Here is a 13,010-nt window from a genome sequence, read left to right on the forward strand (position 1 = left end):
ACATTACACCCTCCTGTCTCCTTTATAACAGTAAAATAATAAAAGTTTCCTCACCTTTCCAGACAATCCCCCGCAGGCTGACAGCCCGGCTCTTCTCCTCCTGCAGGGTGAAGACACAGACGCCCCATCTATGAGTGATAGATTGTCCGCCTGTGGAGGACAGAAGGTGCAGGGAGAGGTCACTCTAGCTGCAATATCTGCAACTCTATGGTATTGGTGCCGCACAGTACCATATACTGTGTGCGAATCACTATGGTGCTGCTAATAGCGTTTATCAGCCCCATACTTAGTAGCTGATACCTGTGGGGCCCCTGAGGCCCCATAGACTCTGCCAGGCCTGGAGTGACAGGAGAGGGAGCACAAGGTGCAGCACAGCTCCTGTGCACATAGTGCGACTCTCCCTCCTGCTCCTCCGGCCCCTGACCCATCGGATGCCCAATCCGCCCCTGCCATTCACCGATTATTTATATCTATTAGTGATGGGTCGTTCGATTAGGGCATGATTACATGGTGCGTTTTGGTTGCGTTTTCATTACAACAGCTGAGGAGAGGTGATTTGCCTAATTTCATTACTGTTTACATTTGTTAACGCTGTTATTGAATGCGTTAACATCGCGTTTACAATGCGTTTTGTAAACACAAATGTTAACAGTAATGTAATTAGGCAAATCACCTCTCCTCAGCTGTTCTAATGCGTTTTAAAATGCAATGTAAAGGCAACCAAAGTGCAATGTGTAAACGCGCCCTTAGGCTAAATTCACACTGCCGTGAGCCCGCCGCACCGTAGCACGGCGGGCACACGGCAGCGCGGGGAGAGGAGGAGGAGGTGAGCGCAGCTCACCCCCGCCCCTCTCCATAGAAACTAATGGCGCACGGCGCCGTAATACGGGGAAAGATAGGACATGTCCTATCTTTCCCCGGGCTACGGAGCGGTACGGTGCCGCACGTGTGCTGCACCGTACCGCTCCCGTACAGGGCCGTGAGCCCATAGGAGTGTATGGGGGACGTATATCGGCCGTATATACGTCGGCCGTATATACGTCCCCCATACCGTAGTGTGAATGTAGCCTTAGGGTTACACTTATAGGCTCACTAAACCCCGCCCCTTAACGGCTCACACGCCCCCTGTAACCCAATAATATCGGGTTAAAAGTGGAGTGGTGCAGGGCGTCTGACTGGCCTGCGGCTCCCTATTATATATTTAATAGGGAGTCGTTCAGGAGCCAGAAGAGCCAGCTCTTCTTAGTGAGCAGAGCCTAATGAGCCAGCTCACTGAGAAGAGCCGTAATTCCCATGAATAATATCTATCTGTGTGAGACAAACCCTCACACGGCCGCATTAGATATCTTCAGCATCTCATGAGCACCTGCCACCAGGTAAAACTTCAACTACCGGCTCCCAGGCACTGGCAGGCTCCGGACCGGGAGTGCCGCTAAAAGAGGATTATCCACTGCGCGCAGAACAAGTCTTCACCCAGACAAAATTTTTTTTTATCTGGAACTACAATAATAAAATATACAATTCCGACTTGCATACAAATTCAACTTAAGTACAACCCTTAAGAACCTATCTTGTACATAACCTGGGGACGACCTGTAATCTCTTTTTTGTAGGTCCGCCAGGGTGCCGGTGAAAGCCCCGGTGGGCCCTGACACCTTCTGGCTCCGCCCCTAGCCATGCCGACTCCGCCCCCTTTTTCCGGTTCAGGACTTCAACTGTGCATGATGGAGTGGAAAGCAATGCCTCTCTGTTGCTGTGTACAGCAGGTCGGCAGGCGCGATATGATGATGTCATCACCTGTACACAGCAGCAGAGAAGAGGAGTTGCTGCTGGGGAACCTGGAAAGGTGAGGTATGTGGTGTTTGTTTTTTTTTTTTACTTATGTTACAAAGAGGAGAGGGGGCCAATCTATGAGGGGGGAGATAAGGGGGGCCCACAAATTTATGGGAAGATAAGTGGGGGCACCATTAAAAAGAGGTGATATGAGAGGGGCCACAAAAAAGGCTAAAATTAGAGGGGGCCCAGAAGATGGGGGGCAACAAAATGGGGGGCCCACAATGAGAGGTGGAGATGTGAGTGGGTAAGAAAAAGTGGGGGAGATGGGAGAGGAGATACCAGGGGCCCCACAATAAGAAAGGGAGGTAGAAGGGGACAATATTAAGAGGAGGGAGGTGAGAGGAGCCATAAGTGAGGGGGGGTGAGAAAGGGGGTAGATGAGGGGACTATAAAATGAGAGGGAGGTGAAAGGGGGCCCATAATAAGAGTAGGAGATACAACATTAAGAGGAGGGAGGTGAGAAAACCACAAATGAGATGGGGAACAGAAGATGGGGGGGGCAAGATAGGGGGAAATTAGAGTGGGTTAGAAAAAGAGGGGGAGGCGAGGGGGGGATACCCGGGAATCCACAATAAGACAGGAGTGAGGGGCTACAAAATTAGGGGGAGATACAAGGGTCAAAATTAAGAGAAGGGAGATGAGAGGCAGCAAAGGAGATGAGGGGGGACAACAATAAGAGCAGGTCAGAAAAAGAGGGGGAGATACCAGGGGGCTCACAATAAGAGAGGGGGAGATGAGGGGGCTACATAATGAGGTATGGATAAAGCGATTCCACAATAAGAGGGGTATATACAGGGGGGCCATAATTAGATGGGGGAGAAGAGAAAGACCACAATAAAAGGGGGGAAATGAGAGAGACCCACATTTTTTTAGTATACAGCCCCTGCCCCTCAGTATATAGCCTGCAACCCCTGCCCCCCAGTATATAGCCTGCAGCCCCTAACCCCCAGTATATAGCCAGAAGCCCCGGCCCCCCAGTATATAGCCAGCAGCCTCGGACCCCCAGTATATAGCCAGAAGCCCCGGACCCCCAGTATATAGCCAGCAGCCCCGGACCCCCAGTATATAGCCTGCATCTCCTGCCCCCCAGTATATAGCCTGCAGCCCCTAACCCCCAGTATATAGCCTGCAGCCCCGGCCCCCCAGTATATAGCCTGCAGCCCCGGCCTCCCAGTATATAGCTAGCAGCCCAGGCCCCCCAGTATATAGCCTGCAACTCCTGCCCCCTAGTATATAGCCAGAAGCCCCTGCCCCCCAGTATATAGCCTGCAGACCTTGCCCCCTGAGTATATAGCCAGCAGCCCCTGCCCCAAATATATAGCCTGCAGCTCCTGCCCCCTAGTATATAGCCAGCAGCCCCTGCCCCCCAGTATATAGCCTGCAGATCTTGCCCCCCCCCAGTACATAGCCAGCAGCCCCTGCCCCCCTGGACATAGCCTGAAGCTCCTGCCCCCCAGTATATAGCCTTCAGCCCCCTGTCCCCAGTATATATCCTGTAGCCCCTCCCCTCTCAGTATATAGCCTGTAGACCCTCCCTGAGGAATCTCCAGCCTATAAGAAAACAACAAAATGTGTACTCGCCTTCCGACACCCCCGGCAGGTCCTCTTCTATCCATTGATGTTCCGGCTTTGGTTCTGTGTCTCCCTGCGGTGCCATCGCTAGTGTCGTGATGTCAATGTCGAGTATTTACAGTGAGCCCAAAAAATCAATTTCTCTGGTGGGCCTTTGGTCCCCCTTTCCGACCCTGGACCTGATTGACAATATTGTTGTTTTGCTTGGATCACCTTACTTACAGGTAGGTAAACTCATGTTACATACACATTCGAATTCTGAGACTCCCCCAACGATCACAAAAATAGGGTTCCCATTGCCCCTCATTGATGTGGTAGCAGCTATACGAGTGATGGAGTCAAATCTTTTAATTGATTACTACATGACCCAGCACAAGAAGTGGTGAGGGCGGCACAGTGAAATAGTCAGATTAAGATCCAGGTGGGTGCAAGCTCTATGGGCCCGACTCAAGGCACCAGGTAGATCCAAAGAAGACAGCAGGAGAGCAGCACTCCGTGGTGATTTAGGTTTATTCATACACCAGTGGCAGTACAAGCTTGAAAATGGCTACATGGAGCTAGACGAAACGTTGCATTGTACTGCCACTGGTGTATGAATAAACATAAATCACCACGGAGTGCTGCTCTCCTGCTGTCTTCTTTGGATTACTACATGACCTATATAATCAGCGCCTAACAGGAAAGTGCTTTGTTTTTCAGCTGTTTAACCTCTATCCATCCCTTGGAATATTCCTAAAGACTCACAAGATAATACTGGAAAAGATTGACAAGATCCGCAATGTGCTAAAAGCAGATATGCAAGGAAAAAGGCAGAAAGTAGACGTCAACTTCCCAGACTCCCTCATTGAAACAATGGTTGCCAAGCAAGAAGAGGTAACGATAGAATCTGTCCTCTCAGCTGGGTCATTCTATCTTATCCTTTATCCAATTCAGTTTGTAGAAAGTACAGTGCCCCTTAAAGGGAACCTACCACTTGTAGTGGCAGGTTTCCGATGGCAATACCGAGCACCAGCTCAGAGTGAGCTGGTGCCGGAGCTTATTTTAGTTAGTGTTTTAAACCGCGGTATCACGGTTTAAAACACTTTTGAAACTTTATAGCCGGCGCAGGCAGGTACGCACTCGGCGCTTACCGTGCACGCGGCTACATAGGAAGTGAATGAGAGCCGCGGTTTAAAACACTAACTAAAATAAGCTCCGGCACCAGCTCACCCTGAGCTGGTGCCCGGTATTTCCATCGGAAACCTGCCACTACAAGTGGTAGGTTTCCTTTAAAGGGCATCTACCACCAGGATGAAGGACTGTAAACCAAGCACACTGACATATTGGTGTGTGCCCCCACTGGCAGGATCTGCTCTTCTTTTAGCTTAACACATACGGAGCCTGGAGCCACCAGTATGTACGTGTGCTTGGTTTACAATACTACATCCTGGTAGTAGATTTCCATTAAGTACTCTCCACAGTGCTTGCCACAAAGAATCTATATAAATGGTCCCTATCAGCCTGTACTCCTGTTAAAGTGCTGACTAAAAAATACCCATAAAACTCAGGGTCTACAAGACCTCCATAACCAGGGGAAGCCAGAGAATACCCTCATAGAGAGTGTCCCATTAGAAAACCTTCCATAGATAGGTACCTTCATTAAAGGGAACCTACCACCACGATTCTACCTATAAAGGTAGAACGGGTGTTAGGTGGATGTATGGCACGTGAGCATAGCCCTTTTTAGAGTTAATTCTCATGTCCCCGCTATCTTTTAAAAATATTTATTGGCCTAATATGTAAATTTTGTAAAGCGGCTAATGGGGCGTGGAGTAGCCGGACATGAGACTACACACCGCGGCTACTCCACCCCCCAGTAGCCTCTTTGCTCCTCCTACCCGGGGATCTTCGGCGCAGCTCCTCGTTGCAGAACACAGGCCCGCGGCTGCGTGGCCACAGCTCCGAAGCTACTGCGCAGAACTCGGACTTCTCGGACGAGGGCACACATCTACGAGGAGCTGGGTGCCGAAGGTCACAGGGTAGGAGGAGCAAAGAGGCTACTGGGGTGTGGAGTAGCCGCGACGTGTAACCCCAAAAAGATACAATATGATCCCAAATGTATAGCATTGACACATTGCCAGCCATGTTGGATTATACATACAATGATTGGGGTTCCAATGTGTAAGTCATCACATAGTATCAAAGACACAACCTTGGCCCCTGTAATATTCTTATACGATGTGCTTTTGTTTCATCAATGTTTAGTAATTAATTTTTGGGTTAGATATAAGCTGCAGGAAACAAGTGTTATTATATATGTATAGCAGCGCTGGATGTGTTAGCTACCATAAGCTATAAGGCTCTAAAACATATCTACAATAATCAAATATTATACCACTGGTGGATAGTGGGGAGATACCCGACCCCTACACATGAGACTGCTGGCCATAGGAGGGTTTGGTTGATTCTTACCTAATGGGGCAGATTTACTTACCCGGTCCATTCGCGATCCAGTGGCGGGTTCTCTGTGGAGGATTCGGGTCTTCCACCAATTCACTAAGGTAGTTCCCCCGATGTCCACCAGGTGTCGCTGCTGCGATGAATTCCGTCGGAGTTCACCAAGCCTGGCCAGGTGCAGGTAAGCGCGTTTCTGTTTCTCCGAATCCGTCAGGTTTTCCGATGGCCACGGCCCCCGATTTCCATCGCGTGCATGTCGGCGCTAATGCGCCACAATCTGTGTAACTCGGTGTAAAAACACGATTCGGGCCCTTAGAAAATGACCCCCAATGTCTATGGAGTGTGACTACAGCATCAGACTACACAGGGAGTGTCATCTGTAACCACGGAGACACAACACTCTGTATAAGAGCTGCAATCACTAAATGGTGGAAGGTTTAATAAAACTAGTGAAGTTGTTTCATGTTTTTATTGTTATTGCACCAGATCAATAAACATTGAGAAGAATTGTGAAGGATGATAAAGCCGTATTCATTATGGCAAACAATGGAGATCATACATTTAGATTTGCTCTGGCTGATTATTGTGATCACACACAGACTGTGGGGAGGAGGGGGGGGGGGCTAGACCACCTGGATGTTTAGACCCCAATAATTGTCACTGTAGTAATGTAAACCCTGAAGACTGGGCAGAAAAGAGACAATAGAGTTAGAAGATGTATATATAATAACGTTCTGTTACTCCAAACATGAGATGTGGAGAGGCCCGGAATATGGGAGACCGTAGTGTTGTATTGTGATGGCGCATCTACTGCCCTGAGATGAATGGAGGGGAACTTTCATTAAAAATAACCATGAGGGGGCTTTGGAATGAAAAACTAGGGAATATTTTAGAGAACAGGAGACTGTTTTAGTTTCTGAATTTTTATTATATAGCCATGTGAGCTCACTGCAAAGGGGCCCAGTGAGGCTCTGTCACCCGATTTGTGACTTTCATGTCTGTGTTCAAAACATTTGATATTTTTATCCTCTGCTTTCTTAGTAGCATAACAAGCTCCTCTTGTTAATCTGTTCACCAATAAAATCCTTTGAACTTTTGGTTTTAACCCTCTGCACGTTCTATTACCTATGCTTCACCTCTACTGAGGGACTTCTTCTGGGCAGCTATTAGTTCCTTTGGATTACTAATCTACATGCTCATGTTGAGCTATTATAGGTTAGCGTATGTCTAGGGGAGGGGGGGGGGGGTATTAGTCTACATATCTTTCCCCGTTAATACGTATCTCCTTGAGATTATTCCATTCACTCGTCTTACAATAATCCACGAGGCGCCATCCTCTTGTTTGTTCTTTTTTTGTTTTTTTATTCCTAGAGCAATAGGTGAGTCCATTAATGGGTTTTCTCAGAGCAGACATTTAGATGTGTGTGATCATTGGGGGCCTTAATTATTTCCTATTCCACATGTTACACCATATATTTATAAGCAAATGCCTTAGATATTTTATATAAAACTTAACGTTTAATAATACTAAATTAAAAATTGTCTCAGCATTATAGTAAAAGAACAAACAAACACAAAAGTATTGTCAGACCAAGTCGGGGACAAACAACACAGTCCGGGGCTGATGGCCCTGGGCAAAAAGACATCCACAAAGTTTAAGGGCATAAAAATACCCCAGGTATGCAGTATAGTGAAATTACAAAAAAGGGGAAAATTATACAAGACTTGTGTAAATAAAGAGAGGCTTGGTCTCACCAGTCTTCATTCCAGGTACGGCAAGCATATGGTTAAGCTCTCACCTGTCTTCATCCGAGGAACGGGAGTAGGGAAGTATGCTGCAGCACTGTCCTAGTACGCCCTACTTAATCTTCACCCTGATCCCTTGGAATTGCTCCCAGCCCTTACAAGGGCGGTCCCCAGTCTGCCCCTGAATGTGGCTATTATGCCCTAAAAACTAGGGGATGCATTACAAATTCACTTCCCTACGCGTTTCATGTACCGGTCAGGGTACACTCCTCAGGGGAATAATGTGCAGATTTAGATTGAAATAATCAGCTTTTAAACAGATAATGGACGTCGGCCCATCATCATAACGGGAGACCGGCAGTGGCTTGTCCTCCCTGTGTAAGCATGGACCCAAACGCTAGGTTCAGGACGGCGTATACATTCATATACAATGAATGATTACGGGTTGGAAGTAGAGAACTGAAAACCAGCGATGAGCAGAGTCGCTGGTTCGCGTCCTACAGACCTGACTCCAAGCTTCATTAGAAGTTTGGGTCCAGCCCCGGGTTTAGCTGAACATCCCCATTAACGCCTGCATACCTCCCAACTTTTGGGTTAAAGAGAACCCGTCATGCCAAATAACCCCCCCAAACTAAATATATTTTCATAAACTGCCATTAGAGAGCATTGCCTCTATCCCTTCATTGTCCCACTACATGCCTGTAAACCTAAGCAATGAGGTCCTAAAGCTGTATGCAAATGACCTGTGAAATGTCCAATGAAGCATTGGCATATTCAAGCTGTCCACCTGTCCAGCCACACCCCCAGTGCTTGACTGACAGCCTGTATAATGATGTGAGGCTGTATAATGATGTGCTTCCTGGTGCTGGTGGCCACGCCCCCTGCAGCCTGTGTGTGCATGTGTGTGTATAGGAGAGATACAGCAGCTCCAGGCTGCAGCCATGTTACAGCAGAACATGTCAGATTCATGTGTAGCTGATGTCTGTGTCTCTCACCTGTATATTAGGAGGATGCAGCATGTCAGCACACACACTAGCCATGCTTTACTATACATTACACACAGACATGAGCAGGGGGAGGAGAGGGGAGGGGGAACAGGGGTGACATCACTGCCTCTGACCATGTGACCAGCCTCATTTACATGATAAAAAATATATGATTTTACAATGAATAATGTATGAAATAACTAGATAAAGGCTGGGATGGGATCCTTGTGAGCTGCTCCAACAGGTAGTATTGACAGGACAAGTGACACAGACCTGATGACAGGTGTCCTTTAAAGAAAGCAGGACATAAAGTCCCTCCCTCTTTTTCTAAACCACGCCATTGCCCCACCCACAAGCATGATATAATATCCATTTGAATGCCCCCAAATGGTATAATGCCTCCTTCCGGTGGCAAACTCCACTATAGACCCATATAATACCCCCTAATGCAACTCAGCAACATATAATAGCAGCGCTTTAATTTTATTTTCCTTTACATTTGCTCCTCCCCTTTTATTTATCTCCCCAAACTTATAATGCTCAAACTTTCTGTACTCCTACCCCTCCCCTCTCCCCCTCACATTGTGGCCCCTCTGTCTTTTCTTCCTCTGTCGGAGCAGTGCAGGGGGCGCCAGAAATCCTTTATCTGGCGCCCCCTGCACACTACACTGGTAACTGCACCTAGCGCAGTTTGCACTAGTTTTAATAAATGTGGGGCATCTAGGGTCTGCACACAGCACAACATTAAGTAGGATACACCCGTAGGTTGTTACAATTCTAGAATATAAATCCAGGATGCTGCTACTAAAAATTACACATAAGTGTGATAACTCAGCCCTCCAGGACCAGTACAGTACCGAGGTCTATTTCACACCGCCGAGTTCACCCTGTAAAACATGGTCCGTTCCTTTACTGAATTAACCCCAATCAATTGCCCTAAATTTCGCTTGTAATCCTGGTACAGCGGAGACACAGGAAGGTGTGAAAGTTCTAACACATAACAAAACTGTAGGGACAAAACTGCTGATAGTTTTCTTTTAACTTACAGAAGGGGTTTCATATATTTTTCTGCCTCTTTAAAAAAAATGTAAATACATTTATGTGGCCACTATGACATCACTGGAGTCAGGAAACATGTGATACACTCATGATAGCCCCCACCTCAGTGGTTGTTCTATAGTGACATCACTTGCACTTATGACATCACGAGGCTATAAATGCGCGGAACGCGGCCGCACATTCTCAGGCTCCATATTGGATCTGTTTCCTGCTGGATCTTGTCCTAGGAGTGCGATTTTTGGAAAGACTTTGGGTTTTTGAGGAATTGGGTATCTGGGGGAAGGAGAGGAGTAGGAGATTCGGTGACACCACATCTCACCAGAGATGTCGTCCCCTTCAGGGGAAAAGGGGGAAGACATGAAGAGGAAGAGGGAGACGGAAGAGAACGATCTACCTAAAAATAAAATCATCAAAATTAGTGATGAAGAACCGAACATCTGCGGACAGGCCTCAAACCTTGGAGGATCTAAAAACCACAGGTCCCTGTCTGACCAAAATCAAGTTCCCTCCAACCATTCCTCTGGAGGCCAGAAGAGGAAACTGGAAGAGGAGGAGGAAGAGGCCAACAAAAAATGTAAGTTGGATGACAATGGAGCTGCCACCCCTATAAGCACCATCGCTCCCCGTGGACTGGCACGCTTCGACTTCCTCAAAGAACTTGGCAGAGGAGGTTTTGGCTTTGTGTTCCTGGCATCAGCTAAAGATAAAAACAGCAACGTGGCCATTAAAGTGCTAAAAAAATTCAATATAGACAAAATCCAGCTGGAGAAGAGGGTGCTGCAGCATGTAGCCGGAAATCCCTACATATGCCGCTTATTTGCCACATTCCAAACACCATCATTCGCCTTTCTGGTTATGGAGCTCCTCCCTGGTGGTGATTTGGAGAGACTCCTGGAGGCAGAGGGACCCCTTGATGTCAAGACCACCGCCCTGTGTACAGCCGAAATCATCTGCGGTCTCCAACACATGCACAAGCTTGGCGTAATCCATCGGGACATAAAAACTAAAAACATCACCATCGATCACCAGGGGCACATAAGGATATGTGATTTCGGAGTGGCAGTAGAGAACATGTTCAGGGGCAAAACCATCTTTGGAGGTGCTGGAACCGCCTATTATAAATCCCCAGAAATGATCACCGGTGGCCCCGTTGGTTCATCTTCCGATTGGTGGTCGTTCGGAGTTTTGTTGTTTCGGCTACTTACCAATGAATACCCATTTGGAACATGCAGGACAATGCGGCAACTTAAGGATGTGGTTGTGGCAGGAGATCCCAGATTCCCAGACAATTTCACCACCGAGACAAAGGACATAATAACGAACCTGCTCAGCAAACAGCAACTCAAGCGTCTGGGATATTGTGGAGACATACGCCAGCATCCATTTTATGCTGAAATAGACTGGGAGAGAGTAGAGGCAAAAGCCACAGATCCTCCTTTTCCACCCTGGATGGACACCAGCCCTCCCGCCAGCCTGCCCTCTGACCTGCCCTTCTTACAGGACCAAGAAGGAGACCCCTGTCATCCTGAAGTCCAGACCATCCAAGACTTCTCCTATGAAGATCCTGACTGGCTCCTCCACCAAGAGAGCTAAATCTTATATACCTCCGACCACCGAGTGTAATATGGCGCACCATATGTCATCAGAGGCAGCGCCACTATCACCCCCATCATCACCTTCCCTCATCATCACCATCCCCCATCATCACCTTCCCTAATCATCACTCCCAATATTGATCCAATAAATTGATGGCGTCGCCTTCATGAGGAGCCACCTCATCATCCCCGGCTTCATCACTACAGTCATCACCATGGAGGTACAGTGCTCTATCATGTACACTGCTTTATATTCTGTGTTACCTGCTTGTATATTTGTGCACTTCTGTGTCTCTCATTAGTAGTTGCCCATAGTAACAATGATATGTCAGCACAGAGCACAGCAGGGTTAGCGCTGTGCACATCACTATAGTCCTGTAACCTGTGGTAATGGTCCCTCTTCATAGTGATTCTGGGATTTCGGGTGTAATGTCCCCTCATATAATCTTGTAGTGATGCAGTTTTCTCTCTTTCCGTCTTCCTGCAGTCTCCGGGATCCTCCGGCTCTTCCCGCTCACAGCAGCGCGATTCCTGCCGTTTGCAGCCATGATAATAGGAGGAGCACAGAGACCCCGGTCACACAGCGGCATCACCCCAACCTCTCCTGCTAGGAGTATACTGGATCATAATAAACGCTTCTCATTTATTTATTCATCACTCATGTCTGATGTCTGGATTATTCCTGATGTGATGAGCGGCTGTGTGTGTGTTATAGGGGGGACATGCTGCGGCTATGGGGGTTCATGAGATACTGGGGATCAGCACTGAACCCCATCCCAGGGCCGGACAAGGTATTTTGGTGCACTAAGTAGTCAAGACAAATGGTTCCCCCCTTTGTTTAGATTCAGAGTGATGGCCACACATGGCATTTTGAACCCGTTTTGGTCCGTTAAAAACGCATGCATTTTTGACCAGTTTTAATTAAGATAATTGGTAAAACCTGTCAAAAACTGATGCATTTTTTAACGGACTACTTAAAAACGGACCAAAAACGGGTTAAAAACGCCATGTGTGGCATCACCCTCAGGGTCCCAGAAGCATGGAGCACATGATTTAGGATGGGGCCCCCCAGCTCAGCAGCTGATGCGGGGCCCCCTCCCACACACAAAGATACCACATAGTTATACTATGCTGTGTAGAGTGTAACATACAACATAGTTATACACATAGCTAGATAGTTATAGTCTAGAGATGTTAGAAACGATCTTTAGTTTCCGATTGGTTCATAAATTCCTACCTGCTGGTTACTAAACCAATTCCAATTCTGGTCCATGACAAACCAAAAAATATACTACTGCCATGCTACAATATCCAAATGCTCCCTCCAAACTGCGACCCACAGCATCACCACAACATAAAGTAAAAAACCAACATCCTGATAATGAGCACAAGACTCTATACACAGACCAGAAATACCAATAATTACCAAATATAAACTCCACTTACTGATAATCTTTACCGCCATATTGTTATTATACACACACCACCGAGCAGCGGGCAATATCACTAATGACACCTCTGTACAAGCCCAAATAATAACATTACATCATGATTATCACCACTCCATAATGACTGGATACTGCAATACTATATGATAACCTACACACAGGCCAGTATCTACCACCATATAGAGACCATATAGTAGTAGATACCGGTCCTGCACAGAGGCCGCAGTGTAATACAATGACTTACAGGTGACGTCCCTGATGCTGTCTCTTCCCTTCTGTCTGATCTTCCAGAAGACTTCTTCCAGCCATGACTCATCTCTGCGGGTTTATAA

General features: G+C 47.3%; 1 protein-coding gene across 1 annotated transcript; it reads left to right on the forward strand.

Moving 5' to 3' along the window:
• The first annotated feature begins 9,835 nt into the window (after positions 1-9,835).
• On the forward strand, positions 9,836-11,887 carry LOC140075015 (protein kinase C delta type-like). The gene is made up of 2 exons (XM_072120443.1): positions 9,836-11,451; positions 11,718-11,887. The coding sequence occupies exon 1, from the start codon at positions 9,960-9,962 to the stop codon at positions 11,226-11,228; it is 1,269 nt and encodes a 422-aa protein (XP_071976544.1). The 5' UTR covers positions 9,836-9,959; the 3' UTR covers positions 11,229-11,451; positions 11,718-11,887.
• The last annotated feature ends 1,123 nt before the right edge of the window (positions 11,888-13,010 follow it).

This window comes from Engystomops pustulosus, chromosome 8 (assembly GCF_040894005.1).
Source record: "Engystomops pustulosus chromosome 8, aEngPut4.maternal, whole genome shotgun sequence".
Lineage (NCBI taxonomy): Eukaryota > Metazoa > Chordata > Amphibia > Anura > Leptodactylidae > Engystomops > Engystomops pustulosus.

Excerpts from the sequence above, each read along its gene's own strand:
- LOC140075015 (XM_072120443.1), top strand. The coding sequence starts at position 9,960 with ATGTCGTCCCCTTCAGGGGAAAAGGGGGAAGACATGAAGAGGAAGAGG.